The sequence below is a fragment of the Lucilia cuprina genome, chromosome 5 (assembly GCF_022045245.1).
Source record: "Lucilia cuprina isolate Lc7/37 chromosome 5, ASM2204524v1, whole genome shotgun sequence".
NCBI classification, from domain to species: domain Eukaryota; kingdom Metazoa; phylum Arthropoda; class Insecta; order Diptera; family Calliphoridae; genus Lucilia; species Lucilia cuprina.
Window position 1 is genome coordinate 55556633 of NC_060953.1, and position 14335 is coordinate 55570967.

Genomic DNA, 14335 nt, shown 5'->3' on the forward strand with positions numbered 1-14335 from the left:
GATGCCAAAATTCTCAAATTGGTCTGAAACGTGTAAATATCTTATCCATGAGTCCATACGACGCACCACAAAAAACATGCATTTGCATATTTTGGTTTCCCTGGTCATCACTTTATAAATACACTGAATACAAGGTGACATCATAAGTCCAGCTGATCACTGTTTACAATTTTTTATACATAAATTTGTATACAAGTTAAAAACGCAGGGTTGTCAAAATCCATACAAAAAATTGGCAATCGTGCGTTTGCTCTCAAGTGCTGGTACCTTGCTAACTACACCGTGGCTATATAAATATCGATTACTTAGTAGTCATTGACTTGCCAACACTATATTCAGTAAACCGGCGTCTATTTTTTCCATATTTTTTGCAAAAACAAGGTAATTTTTTTTATTAAAAGTTTTTTAAATAAAACACCAATAAAAATTTTGTTTTTTAGAAAGTGTAAATAGCTAAAGATAATGGCGGCTTCTTTAGATGGTGTTTTTCCCACAACTCTACAGGAAAAAATTAAATCTTCCAAACTGTTGGTGGTCGGAGCTGGCGGTATTGGTTGTGAAATTTTAAAGAATTTAGTATTGTCAGGTTTTCCAGAAATCGAAATTGTTAGTGGGAACTATATTAATCGAATAAGTTTTCCTTTATTTATAATATCCCATAAAAATTCGACTTTTTCTAGATTGATTTGGATACCATTGACTTGAGTAATTTGAATCGTCAATTTTTATTCCATCGCGAACATGTGGGTAAATCCAAAGCACAGGTGGCTCGCGAAAGTGCTTTACAATTTAATCCGGATGTAAAAATTAAGGCTTATCACGATAGTATTATGGCGTAAGTGTAACATAATGTTTTAGGAAATACATTCTATAATTACAATGAACATGTTTTCCTTAGAACTGATTATGGCGTTAATTTCTTTAAGAAATTTGATGTTGTCCTTAATGCTTTAGACAATCGTGCCGCTCGTAATCATGTTAATCGAATGTGTCTAAATGCCGAAGTGCCTTTGATTGAAAGTGGCACCGCCGGCTATAATGGTCAGGTGGAATTGATAAAGAAGGGCTTAACTCAGTGCTACGAGTGTACACCAAAAGCGGCCCAAAAGAGCTTTCCTGGTTGTACTATACGTAATACACCATCGGAGCCAATACATTGCATTGTGTGGGCTAAACATTTATTCAAGTAAGTTTTTTTTGTGACGTCTTAAAATCTATCCAAGTTATTGGCATATAGAAATAAAACACATTATTACATGTATATTTTTAGTCAACTTTTTGGTGAAACTGTCGATGATGAGGATATATCTCCTGATGTTGCTGATCCCGAAGCACAAGCTGAAAGTGGAGAAGAAAAAACTGCTGCTGATGATAATGCTGCCGCAGGTGATAGTGCCGGCGGAGATATGGAAATGAAATCTGCCGATGAGAATAAAGAGTCTACAGTACCAAAGGATGGTAATGTGGTACGTGTAAATACCCGTCAATGGGCTAAAGAGAGCAATTATGATGCTGAAACACTTTTCAATAAATTCTTTTATGATGATATTAAATATCTTTTATCAATGTCCAATCTTTGGAAATCCCGTAAACCTCCGACACCCATTAAATGGGAAAGCGTTTTGTTGAAAAAAGGTGAATCAGAAGATGATGCCTATATGCGTCAATATCACAAAACTTGGTCTTTAGCTGAATGTGCCGGTGTTTTCGCGGACTGTTTAAAGAAATTGAAAGCAAATCTCGAAAAAATAGAAGAAGGTGATTCTTTAGTATGGGACAAGGATGATCAACCAGCTATGGATTTTGTTGCTGCTTGTGCTAATATTAGAGGATATATATTTGAAATTGCACGTAAATCACGATTTGAAATAAAATCCATGGCTGGTAATATTATACCAGCCATTGCTACAACAAATGCCATTACTGCTGGTGTAGTGGTCTTGCAAACATTTAAGGTCTTACAAAACGAATTGGATAAATGCAAATCCGTTTATATGCGCTTAAGACCCAATCCACGCCAACAGTTATTAGTTCCCGAAAAGTTCCTTACCGCTCCCAATCCTAATTGTTATGTGTGTGCTGCCGAGCCGGCCATACATTTGCGTGTCGATACCAAGCGTATGCATATTAAAGAATTCCGCGATGAAGTTTTAATAAAAACTTTAAATATGGTCAATCCGGATGTTATAGTAGATGCCAAAGGTGTGGTTGTAATCTCTTCAGAGGAGGGAGAAACTGAATGCAATGAGGGCAAACTATTGTCTGAAATGGAAATAGTTGATGGTGTCTTACTTAAATGTGATGATTTCTTCCAGAACTACGAACTAAGCATAATTATCATGCATATTGATGCTGAGCGTGATGAGCCCATGTTCGAAGTTATTGCTGATAAAAACCAACTTAAACCTAAAGAAGAAAAAGAGGCGACTTCTGCAAATGAAAAGGAAAATGGTAAAAATGATGATATGGCCGATGGACCCTCCACATCAAAGAAGGCGCGTATTAGTGAAGTTATTGAAGATGATGACGATGATCTGTGTGTTATAGAAGAGGACGATGATGATGTGGTTGAAATTAAAGTACCGTCGGAGGTAACAGCGGAACAGGTGACTGCCGCTACCGATAAATTGCAAGTAAAAAGCCCAGAAAAATCTGTTGCCCTTAAACGTAAACCAACAGATGATGATGACGTTACTGAAGTATTGGATTCTGAGGATGAAAATGGTCCAACTCAATCGAAACGTTCTCGAACTTCTGCTCCTGAAGCAGGCGGAGATGTAATAAATATTGATTAGTTTTTTTAATTTATATATTCCAACTGTAAACTTTCTTAATTTGACTTAAAAAATAAGGAAAACTAAATCTGTATCTTTTGTAACAATAAACTAAAGGTCGTCCCATAACAATCTTAATAAATAAAATAACTCAGAAACAAAACAATTTCTGGCTAACTTAATGGCCTTAGGAATAAAAGGATTTTCACTTAAAAAGTGGTTTTTATACAAATGAAGGCTGAAAGGATTGAAATCTGTGATCACTTGTATTTCCCGCAAAAAAATCAGTTTTTGGATGAAAACATAAAAGTCCATTTTCTGTCGAAACTAAAGGCCCTAGGACAAAAAGGATTGAAATCTGTGATCACTTGTATTTCCCAATAAAAAACAATTTATGAGTGAGAACATAAGCGTCCATTTTCTGGCTAAACTAAAGGCCCTAGGACAAAAAGGATTAAAATCTGTGATCACTTGTATTTCTCACTAAAAACCAATTTTTGTGTGAAAACATAAAAGTCCATTTTCTGGTTAAACTAAAGGCCCTAGGACAAAAAGGATTGAAATCTGCGATCACTTGTATTTCCCTGGCTAAACTAAAGGCCCTAATACAAAAAGGATTGAAATCTGTGATCACTTGTATTTCCCAATAAAAACAAATTCTTGAGTGAAAACATAAAGTTCATTTTCTGGCTAAACTAAAGGCCCTAGGACAAAAAGGATTGAAATCTGTGATCACTTGTATTTCCAACTAAAAACCAAATTTTGAGTGAAAACATAGCAGTTCATTTTCTGGCTAAATTAAAAGCCCTAGGACAAAAAGGATAGAAATCTGTGATCACTTGTATTTTCCAATAATAACCAATTTTTGAGTGAAAACATAAAAGTCCATTTCCTGGCTAAACTAAAGGCCCAGGACAAAAAGAATTGAAATCTGTGATCACTTGTATTTCCCACTAAAATCCAAATTTTGAGTGAAAACATAAAAGTCCATTTTCTGGCTAAACAAAAGGCCCTAGGACAAAAAGGATTGAAATCTGTGATCACTTGTATTTCCAACTAAAAACCAATTTTTGAGTGAAAACATAAGTCCATTTTCTGGCTAAACTAAAGGCCCTAGTTCAAAAAGGATTGAAATCTGTGATCACTTGTATTTTCCAATAAAAACCAAATTTTGAGTGAAAACATAAAAGTTCATTTTCTGGCTAAACTAAAGGCCCTAGGGCAAAAAGGATTGAAATCTGTGATCACTTGTATTTCCAACTAAAAACCAATTTTTGAGTAAAAACATAAAAGTCCATTTTCTGGCTAAACTAAAGGCCCTAGGACAAAAGGATTGAAATCTGTGATCACTTGTATTTTCCACTAAAAACCAATTTTTGAGTGAAAACATAAAAGTCCATTTTCTGGCTAAACTAAAGGCCCTAGGACAAAAAGGATTGAAATCTGTGATCACTTGTATTTCCCAATAAAAACCAAATTTTGAGTGAAAACATAAAAGTCCATTTTCTGGCTAAAATAAAGGCCCTAGGTCAAAAAGGATTGAAATCTGTGATCACTTGTATTTTCCAATATAAATCAAATTTTGAGTGAAAACATAAAAGTCAATTTTCTGGCTAAACTAAAGGCCCTAGGACAAAAAGGATTGAAATCTGTGATCACTTGTATTTCCCACTAAAAACCAAATTTTGAGTGAAAACATAAAAGTCCATTTCTGGCTAAACTAAGGCCCTAGGACAAAAAGGATTAAAATCTGTGATCACTTTTATTTAAAAAAAAAAAATCGATTAGGAACTAATTTTCTGCAAGATGTTTTATAAACATGGAGGAAGGATTTGTGTTTAATTTTTAAAAATTTTTTTATCCATCTCTTTTGTGCTTGTTCTGTTATGAACTTTCAACTTTCTGATCTTTCGGATTCGGTTGTTATTTAAAATCGTTGAACATTTAAAAGCTAAACGTATTTGAAAACTTTTCCGGTTTACGTTCGATTTTAAGCCGCCGACGTCATAGTTAGTGTCAGTCGCCGCCGACATTAATATATGTCGGCGCAGTGCGTTGAAGAAGAAGACACTGAAATTGCAGAAAGGTTTTTACAATTTTATATATTTTATTAAAAGTAAACATTAAAACACAAAAAATTTATAATCAATTCTATTCCAGATGTCGTTTGCCACAAAAATTTGTGCCCCATTAATTCACAATGGCTTTAAACAATTAGTCGCTCCTGTGGCTAACACAACTGCACGTAATTTTCACATGATGATTAAACCTTTGCCGAAAAACATTACGACGGAAACATCATTAACCCAAAACCCAATTGCTAGTAGCGTGCTATCTCCAATATCCGTAGTTGGCAGTCTACAACGTTTGCTCGCTCCCGTCTCCTCTTTAATTAACCAGGTTGCTGGTTTTAAGGTTAAGGGTCGTCTAAAGCGTCGTTGTAAAGATTGCTATATCGTTGTACGCCAACAGAGGCATTATGTCATATGTCCAACACATCCGCGCCACAAGCAAATGTCAATGAAGAAACGGGAATATAAATCATGGATTCTTACTCATGCCACACAATCGAAAGTAAGGCCCTATTAAATTGTTAAAAATTATTTTCAAAATAAAAAAATATTCTTGTTAATATCCATATTAGTTCAATTTTAAATATAATAATATATTTGTACCCTACACCACTTTAGTGGGGAGTGTATATTGGGTTTGTGCTGATGTTTGTAACATACATATAAAAATTTTCGTCGTATACCGGCTTATAATTGGCTTATAATCGTTTTTTTGAGTCGAAATTTGGCACACACGCTTCTTTTGGTTTCCAAGGACGAAGCCTATTGAAAATGGTTAAAATCAGTCCATTATTTCGACTAGCCCCCATACAACAGTCCCTCCGAACTGTGCCTTTGTGCTTATAATTAATTTAAATGATCATTATGTCAACAAAACTTACATTTATAAAACTTTGACACTACTGATTTTTGTAATGATCGGGCTTCGTTTTACCCTAACCCCATAAAAACTCCACTTCAGAAAATGACTTGAGGGTAAAAATTCACCTATAAACACTATAACACTTTTAAATTCTTCATAAATAACTTTGAAGTTGACTTAACTACCCCTACCAACATTTATAAGGATAGGGCCATATTTTCCCCCACTCCACTTTGAAAAAAGTTAAATATTCCGAAATAAAGTTAAAAAAAACAAATAAAATGCTTTATTTTGGTACTACCCCAAGGTTTCGAAAACCACCATTTCGAAACGGTGATAAGGTATTGGTATTTTGACTTATTTCGGTATAGATATTTTAGTGTTAACGGCATCTTTGATTATTTCGATATCGGTATTATAACGGTAAGGATAGCTTAGCGGCTAACCTTGGTTACTACTATATGCAAATTAAAAACTATGCAAAATAAGTTATACAAATGTTAGAAATATGAAATTTATGCATTTATATGCAACAGCAATTCCATGGCATTTTGTAGCAAATTCTTTGATTCGAAAAGAAAACTAGTTAAAAGTTATAATTATTATTAGTTACTAACTACAAACAAGCATTTGCTTAGAAATCCTTGCCCTGCTTATTAGCAACTCTTAAAGTTTGCAAACAATTCTTAGAATTTTTAGAAAATATAAAACATAATAATATATTTGGGTTTTCCAAAAATAGTATTTATATTACAGTAATAGGTTTTTAAACTATGATGAGGATTGAAATTTGAAAATAACATGTGCAATATTTTTACCTGTTAGAACATGTTTTAAACCAATTAGTGTTTAGTAAAATTTAAATTCTTTATACCTCTTAAAGTACAATTCTCAGAATTAAAAATAACTTCTACCTGGAGGAGTTTTTAAGATAATTGTTTCATATAAATTGTACTGAATATTTAAATTTTGAATCAGAAATAATTATTTAAACGCCAAGAAAACATATATATTTTTTAAAAACGCAACATTGATATATTGAAAACGCTGGTTACATAAAAACGAAAAAAAAATTGAGTTAGCCACACTATTGCAACAAATTGTTTGACAGTTTGTAAACAAACGGTGTTATAAGTAAATTTTTATTTAAATTTCAATTTTAAAGTCCTATAATAAAGAGGACTTTTATGGATTAATTAAGTTTATAAAGGAGTGTAAAATGACTCCTCTTTTGTAATTTTCAAAATTTTCTTTATTATTTTTATTTTATGCTCACAACCTTTCACGCTTACAGATGTATTCTGTGGAAGTGTATTAGACTACATTTGGTGGTGAATCATAAATTTCACCCCAGTTTTTGTTATATTTTGGATTGTTATATTCGCGTACTTGTTAAGTTACGTGTTGTGTGATAACCTGGCAATTTGTGTGTTTATACACCGCCAACTTAAGAATATCACAAAAAAAAAAAAAAATAATTTTCAATTGTTTATACTTAAAAAAGTATAAAATTAAAAAACTGCTATAAAAATGAAAATCGCAGTTGAAGGTTGTGCTCACGGAGAGCTCGAGAAAATTTATGAAACCATAAAGGAATTGGAAAAACGTGATAATATAAAAGTTGATATGTTGATTTGTTGTGGTGATTTTCAATCCACGCGTAATATGGAAGATTTACAAACAATGGCGGTTTCCCAAAAGTATCAAGATATTTGTACATTTTACAAGTAAGTTATGCAAAATAATCCTATTTTTCAAATATAAAATGTATTTCTACTTGCAGATACTATAGCGGAGAATTGAGAGCTCCTATGTTGACCATATTCATAGGTGGCAATCATGAGGCATCCAATTATTTACAAGAATTACCTTATGGCGGCTGGGTGGCCCCTAATATCTATTATTTGGGTTATGCTGGTGTTGTCAGAGTCAATGGTCTCAGAATTGCGGGCATTTCTGGCATATATAAAGGCCATGACTTTTTACGTGGACGCTTTGAGTTTTCGCCCTATACGGATAGTACAAAACGCAGCGTTTATCATGTGCGTCAGTTAGAGGTGTTCCGCTTGAAACAACTTTCGGGAAAGGTAGATATCTGTTTGTCACATGATTGGCCCAAAGGAATTTACAATTTCGGTAATAAACAACAGCTAGCACGTTTCAAACCATTTTTACGGGAAGAAATGGATAACGACAAGTTGGGCAGTAGACCTTGTGAAGATTTGCTTAATTTGTTAAAACCTCAATATTGGTTTGCGGCTCATTTGCATTGTAAATTTGCCGCCGTTGTGCCCCATGAAAATGACATGAAGGATGACGGAAATGAAGAAGACAATGCCAATGTTAAACCTTCGTTTACAAAATTCTTAGCATTAGACAAGTGTTTGCCTAAACGTAGATTTTTACAAATTCTTGACATCAATTCGGAAAATTATACAGATGATGAGGGTGACTTACGATTTGAATATGATTTGGAATGGTTGACTATTTTATATTTAACCAATCATTTGATAAATGTCAAAGAAGCCTACTATTATCTACCCAACAAAAAGAGCACTAATGGTGAACGTTTCAATTTTACACCCACCGAAGAAGAAATGCAACATGTGCGACAAAAATTCGAAAATGATATGAAAATTCCCCACAATTTTTGTCGTACAGTTGAGGCTTTCGATCCGTCCACATATAGCAAAGGACAGCATTACAAACAACCAAAATCACAAATTAATCCGCAATCATTACAATTCTGTGATACATTGGGTATTGATGATCCCTTAGCTTTAGCCATGTTAATGGGTGGTCATGAATTGAGCCATTCGAGTACGCTCGATAACACACAAGATTCAGCCTTAAGTGATTCGATACTACAAGATGATCAGCAATCAACTAGTCTAAATACTTCTAACACCTCTGGTGCATGTCTAACAGCCAGTAGTCCTTTAAAACGTAAAAGTAATTCAGGTTTAATTTTGCCTAAACCGAAATCTGATGAGGGAAATGTTTCTGTTAATACAGAAGAAATCACTTTGGATGAAGAGACAGATACTGTTGAGACAAATACAGATGTAGTGGAAGCTGTAGCATTGGAAGAGACACCCGCTTTAACATTAAATGAAACTTCTGCAAAACCACCAATTAAAAAATTTAAAAGGCGTAATCAGGAAATTTATCAAGAAAATGAAGACACAGAAGAACTAAAAGCAGCAGCGTAATACAATAAAATGTAGCACAATATTTAATTTTAAATGACTTGTTGTAATGTCCATTATTATTTTTAAAATTACTTTTTTTTGTATTTTCTCATCTAACAAACCATTGTGTGTAAATAAATATTATAAATTGGTGACCAAACTAATAATTTCTCGATTGATTTTAAAACCTGTGGACCAGATTTTTTTACAGTTTCCGTTGGTTACGATAGTTTTTCTTTAAATTTGTTTATTAAATTATTGATGCTAAATAAATAATACATTTGGAACGTATTCATTATTTAAAGTAATCTTTAAACCTACATACACATACATATAACGATTTATTTACTTATTGAGTGTGATGTTTAAACTTTATTCAATTCAATTAATAAAGTACAACTCCTAATAACAAGCAAACAAACACACAGACTTAAATAATTATTTGGCTTCTGTTTTACATCAATTCCTAAGCGTTTTTCCACTAATGTTATTAGTAGTATTCACCTGTGTTAAACTTACTCTAATCATGGCAAAACACTATACGCTTCCTTGGAGCAAAGAAAGGCGGTTTCCAAAACGGATTCATGAGCCTCAGTTGTGTCACAATAGTATGTTAAGGGAGCAGGTATGCGCTGAAGTATCGCTAGTATTCGTGGCTTCTTGGCATCGCCACCACTATGTGCCTCGAGATTGGACTTTGTAATGGCTTCATAAAAATTACATCTTCTAGGACCAATACCGGGCACATCGGCATCATAAGGCGGTGCTAATATATCGAAAAATGCTGCCACACCACCTACGGCTGTGATTTCATGATAATTACATTCTCTAGGCGTTAGCAAGGTGCAGTCCATATTCGGTTTCATAAATTTTACCTCTTCCTTTATAACATCTATCTCTTTTGTAATCTGCTTGTTGTTTAACGCTTCGTTTGCTTTCACATCCTGTGTATAGGATTGTATTTTCAACTGACCATGCAAAACTTTAAGTAAACCGTGCATACAAGGATGATCATGCAGCGGCATCGTATAACCTCCGCGCATTATAAAGACACTCATCGAAACTGTTTCATTTTCGAATATATGCATAAAAGTACATGGTGCCCTACCCGGACGCAAAAATAAATCATCATTAAACAATTCATCCTGATTGATTTGTATGTCTCGGTAGGAAAGTTGATCTGTTAACTGTTTCAATAAAGTTAAGTTACTTTTGAATGCAGTCTGATTGGCTCGATCGAAAGTTTTTAAAGCTTGTCGCAATACATTCACAAAATGGGAGGACATTTTTCCATAAATGCCCACAAAACAAATGTTCCAAAAACTTTTCTTTTTTTCTCCTTCACAGATGTTTTAGAAATGTCTTAATATTTTTTGTTAAGCATGGTAAACTTAACAAGGTACCAGCACTTGCGAGCGAAAGCGTAATTGTCAATTTTTAATATGGAGTTTGACAAACGTGCGTTTACGATGCCTGTATACATGTCTATGTATAAAAAATTGTAAACAAAGATAAGCTGGGCTAATGATGCCACCTTGTATACAGTACACCCAACCAACAAACTGTCAATAATTAATAAAACAGCTGATGGGGTAGTTTTAGTTCTAAAAAAATAAATAATTATCTTCTATTTTTTTTAATTAAAAACAAAAGTAAATTAGCACATGCAAGAAACAACGAAAATCAATTAGTTATTAGAATTTAAACACTACATATAAAATAAACAATAGTTATTCTAAGTTATGTATGTGTCTGTATAAAAAAAATAAAAACGTAAGAATAGATTCTTGCTAAATGAATAACTATTTGTTTAATGCTAATCATAAAAATACCGCCACGACATCATTTGACTCTGCCAGCACATCCACGCCGCATAATCAATATTCTTATCGAGAGCTAAACAATAGTACTCCTAGAACATCCCATCAGCGCCCGGGAATGTATAGTCGCGATTGGCGTTCCGCCTTGCGGACGCCACCCACATATCGTATAGGCAATAGAACAGTACGTTTTAATTATCATATAGCAATGCTTATTGCTGGTGTATGTGCACTATTCATACTATTTTATTATGTGCGCGGCAGTACGTCTTCCTCGGATGCTGCTTGGCTAAAGAATTATGCCAGTTCCACCAGTGGACATCGGGTGGGTGCTAGCAGCAGTAGCAGTATTATTAATAGTAAAGCCATGGTGGAAGATGAATTTTCTTCTTACAATAGCACGTATCCTTTAACTCAGCCCATAGTGGGTCGACCGGGTATGATAACATTTCGCATTGCCATGGTGGCCGACTTAGATACCAATTCAAAAGTTGAAAACAATGGTGCTACCCTATGGAGAAGTTATCTTAAGAAAGGTCACCTCACATATATAACATCAAAAGATGAAATTACCATTAATTGGGATAGTGGTGAACCGTCTGTGCTCGAATCAAGTTTTTCACTCAAAGGCCGTGGCATGGAACTCTCTGAAATTGTAACCTTTAATGGTAAATTGCTTAGTTTTGACGATCGCACTGGTTTGGTTTACGATATAACGAATACAGATAAACCGCCTATACCATGGATAATACTACTCGATGGTAATGGACACAGTGCCAAAGGTTTTAAATCTGAATGGGCTACTGTCAAAGATCATTTGTTGTATGTTGGCTCTATGGGTAAGGAATGGACAACGGGGACAGGGGAGTTTGAAAATGAAAATCCTATGTTTGTTAAGGTAGTTACGCCCTCAGGCTCAGTTAGATCTTTAGATTGGTCGTATAATTTCAAACGATTACGTCAGGAGTCTTCGCAAATAAGCTGGCCGGGCTATATGATACATGAGAGTGGCGTCTGGTCGTCAGTTCATAGAAAATGGTTCTTCCTGCCCAGAAGATGTTCAAAGGAAAAGTAAGTAGAAACTGTTGAGATATTTGTAATTATAATAACAATAAAATGGCAAAAATATCGTAATTAATCGTTTGTAGTCTATAGTGTAACCTATGGTTAAGTCTTTAGTGTAGTCTAAAGTCTAGTCTACAGATTTGTCTATAGACTAGTGTAGGGACTTGTCTATTGTCAAATTTTTATTGTCTAAAGTCTGAAACATACCCTAGTCTAGTATATAGTGTTGTCCGCAGTGAAGTGTAGGATATAGTCTAGTGTATGTTATACTTTAGTCGAGATTAGTCTATAGACTAGTGTAGAGTCTTGTATAATGTCAAATTTTTATTGCAGTCTAAAGTCTGAATCATGCCCTTTTATAGTATATAAGTCTAGTATATAGTTTTGTCCGCAGTCAAGTGTAGGATGTAATCTAGTGTATGGAATACTTTAGTCTAGATTAGTCTATAGACTAGTGTAGATTCTTGTATATTGTCAAATTTTTATTGCAGTCTAAAGTCTGAAACATACCCTTGTATAGTATATAGTCTAGTATATAGTTTTGTCCGCAGTCAAGTGTAGGATGTAGTCTAGTGTATGGAATACTTTAGTCGAGCATATTTTATATTGTAATTTAAAACTTTATTGATTTACAAATGTAAAGCTTTTTTTAATAGAAAGCAAATAAATATCAAAAACCCTTTAATAAGATTATAATCATCCTTTTAACTAATTCCTCTCTCAAAGATACAATGAAACACGCGATGAACATATGGGTTGCAATCTTTTAATCTCAGCCGATGAAAATTTTAATAAAATCGAAACTGTGCCATTAGATTCTGCTAATACTCAAACCACACATGGATTTTCTTCATTTAAATTCATACCCGGTACAGATGATCGCATAATAGTAGCACTAAAAACCGAAGAACTGAACGGAAAGACAACAACATTTATAACAGCATTTGATATATATGGTAAAACGTTATATGCCGAGCAACATATTGAAACGGATTTGAAATACGAAGGATTCGAATTTATTTAGTTGTTAAATTTGAAAATATCTTTTATCATTTCGTTTCATATTGAGTTCTTATGTTTTTAGCCCGTGTATGTTTATTTGTAATTTATTAAATCAAATTTTATTTAGATGATATTTAAAATTATGAATTATATATTTTTAGAATATTTAAATATGTGTATGTACAATAGCATTAAGTTTTACGTTTTACCTAATGTGTGATTTATTTTTTAACTTAAAAAAAGAAAATGGTAAAAAATGAAACCATCTGATTCCTAAACAGATATGTAGTAATAAAAACAATTTTTAATGAAAAAAAACTTGGTAAAATATATATATATATTTTTTTAAATTTTAGTACGAATAGAGGAGGAACAGAATCATTTTCTGAATCGATTTAGCTATGTCCGTCCGGCTATCCGTCTATGTAAACCTTGCAACCAAACTACAGTTTGAAATTTTGAAGATATTTCAATGAAATTTGGTACATAATCTTCTATTGTCCCAGGGACAAAGCCCTTTGAAGTGGTTATTTCACCTAGCCCCCATTTGAAATTTTGAAAATTTTAGAAAAATAGGTTTAGTCGTTTAGCAGCATTTCGATTATGTTTACCCTTTCATTTACACAACGATCGAAAAAAGGTATTCCAACAAAAAACTGGATCGTTAGAAAAAGAAGAAGCAATTCCATTTCGTTTCAATGCTTTACGAATGTAAGGAATCGAAATGCAGAATACCAAAGTTGATAAACGAAGAAAATTTCGATTCGAATTGAAATGAAGAATAGGGGCCCAGGTGTGAGTTGGGGAACAACTCTCGCGTCATCGTTTTTATTTCTTAAGGACGGTCAGGCTTGTGCTTGTTGCGTTCTTTCGTTTTACCTCAGAGTGAGGTTATGTTTTTGACTGGTCTAGATCATTTAAACTCAAATATATACTGGTGGAGACCATTAAAACTCTAAAATTTATTTCTGGTGGAGACCAATAATACTTTTGATGAAATTAAGTCCGCATGCTCCAACTTATATACATAGGTCGTCTGGTGGGGTTTTCTCTAGACAAACGTGTGATAACCTGGCAATATGAGTGCTTAATGCACCACCATCCTAATTAAAACCCAAAAAAGAAGAATAAGGCCAATAGTGTAGTCTATTTATTGTCCATTCTGTAGCCTAGTTTATAGTCAAGTCTATATTATAGTCTGTAGACTAGTCTATAGTCCAATATATAATATAAATATATATTAAGGATGGTGTTCCTGGCGAGGTTTCCTGCTAGCTTGGCATGTTTCTGACCTCAGGCGGTTCCAACCCTGCTCACCAGGCACAACACCGAACAGTGAATAAAATAATTACAAAAACACTACTTTAACACCGAAGCTACAACAACAAATCTACCACACGAAGAATCCTGAGACAGTTGACAGTCTCATCTGCCCTCCCGAACTTGTCGTAGCGGCATCCGCATCATTTTGACTAACGACCAATAAATCCACATGTAGTAAACAACATTCGTGGACGGACATCAAAAAAGTTAACATGCAAAACCAAAG

The 14335-nt window shown here is 33.8% G+C and overlaps 5 protein-coding genes across 7 annotated transcripts; 4 read left to right on the forward strand and 1 right to left on the reverse strand.

Annotated features, from left to right (window-relative positions):
- The first annotated feature begins 288 nt into the window (after window positions 1–288).
- Window positions 289–2937, forward strand: LOC111678514 (SUMO-activating enzyme subunit 2). 2 transcript variants are annotated; one of them, XM_046952370.1, is made up of 5 exons: window positions 289–381; window positions 441–606; window positions 681–835; window positions 899–1186; window positions 1271–2937. In XM_046952370.1, exons 2-5 carry the CDS (start codon window positions 463–465, stop codon window positions 2793–2795), a joined length of 2112 nt encoding a protein of 703 aa, XP_046808326.1. In that variant the 5' UTR covers window positions 289–381; window positions 441–462; the 3' UTR covers window positions 2796–2937. The 2 variants fall into 2 exon arrangements, with proteins under 2 accessions (XP_046808326.1, XP_023295658.2); XM_023439890.2 differs by having other exon boundaries at window positions 363–381; window positions 445–606.
- Window positions 2938–4719: 1782 nt separating this feature from the next.
- Window positions 4720–5408, forward strand: LOC111678518 (39S ribosomal protein L36, mitochondrial). The gene is made up of 2 exons (XM_023439894.2): window positions 4720–4860; window positions 4935–5408. Exon 2 carries the CDS (start codon window positions 4935–4937, stop codon window positions 5361–5363), a length of 429 nt encoding a protein of 142 aa, XP_023295662.1. The 5' UTR covers window positions 4720–4860; the 3' UTR covers window positions 5364–5408.
- Window positions 5409–6672: 1264 nt separating this feature from the next.
- Window positions 6673–9059, forward strand: LOC111678515 (lariat debranching enzyme). Of its 2 annotated transcripts, XM_046951469.1 has the most exons (3): window positions 6673–6859; window positions 7188–7435; window positions 7492–9059. In XM_046951469.1, the coding sequence occupies exons 2-3, from the start codon at window positions 7239–7241 to the stop codon at window positions 8918–8920; spliced, it is 1626 nt and encodes a 541-aa protein (XP_046807425.1). In that variant the 5' UTR covers window positions 6673–6859; window positions 7188–7238; the 3' UTR covers window positions 8921–9059. The 2 variants fall into 2 exon arrangements, with proteins under 2 accessions (XP_046807425.1, XP_023295659.2); XM_023439891.2 differs by lacking the exon at window positions 6673–6859 and having other exon boundaries at window positions 6888–7435.
- A 57-nt stretch (window positions 9060–9116) lies between these two features.
- On the reverse strand, window positions 9117–10296 carry LOC111678517 (2-aminoethanethiol dioxygenase). Its single transcript, XM_023439893.2, has one exon. The coding sequence runs from the start codon at window positions 10183–10185 to the stop codon at window positions 9424–9426; it is 762 nt and encodes a 253-aa protein (XP_023295661.2). The 5' UTR covers window positions 10186–10296; the 3' UTR covers window positions 9117–9423.
- Window positions 10297–10459: 163 nt separating this feature from the next.
- LOC111678516 (apyrase) lies at window positions 10460–13116 on the forward strand. The gene is made up of 2 exons (XM_023439892.2): window positions 10460–11790; window positions 12511–13116. Exons 1-2 carry the CDS (start codon window positions 10694–10696, stop codon window positions 12806–12808), a joined length of 1395 nt encoding a protein of 464 aa, XP_023295660.1. The 5' UTR covers window positions 10460–10693; the 3' UTR covers window positions 12809–13116.
- The last annotated feature ends 1219 nt before the right edge of the window (window positions 13117–14335 follow it).

What these genes read in the sequence shown, in the direction of transcription:
- LOC111678518 (XM_023439894.2), top strand. Translation starts at nt 4,935, where the DNA reads ATGTCGTTTGCCACAAAAATTTGTGCCCCATTAATTCACAATGGCTTT.
- LOC111678515 (XM_046951469.1), top strand. Translation starts at nt 7,239, where the DNA reads ATGAAAATCGCAGTTGAAGGTTGTGCTCACGGAGAGCTCGAGAAAATT. An exon ending in GATATTTGTACATTTTACAA is followed by an intron (nt 7,436 to 7,491) that starts GTAAGTTATGCA and finishes TTCTACTTGCAG; the next exon opens with ATACTATAGCGGAGAATTGA.
- LOC111678514 (XM_046952370.1), top strand. Translation starts at nt 463, where the DNA reads ATGGCGGCTTCTTTAGATGGTGTTTTTCCCACAACTCTACAGGAAAAA. An exon ending in TATCACGATAGTATTATGGC is followed by an intron (nt 836 to 898) that starts GTAAGTGTAACA and finishes TGTTTTCCTTAG; the next exon opens with AACTGATTATGGCGTTAATT. An exon ending in TGGGCTAAACATTTATTCAA is followed by an intron (nt 1,187 to 1,270) that starts GTAAGTTTTTTT and finishes GTATATTTTTAG; the next exon opens with TCAACTTTTTGGTGAAACTG.
- LOC111678516 (XM_023439892.2), top strand. Translation starts at nt 10,694, where the DNA reads ATGAATAACTATTTGTTTAATGCTAATCATAAAAATACCGCCACGACA. An exon ending in AGAAGATGTTCAAAGGAAAA is followed by an intron (nt 11,791 to 12,510) that starts GTAAGTAGAAAC and finishes CCTCTCTCAAAG; the next exon opens with ATACAATGAAACACGCGATG.
- LOC111678517 (XM_023439893.2), bottom strand. Translation starts at nt 10,185, where the DNA reads ATGTCCTCCCATTTTGTGAATGTATTGCGACAAGCTTTAAAAACTTTC.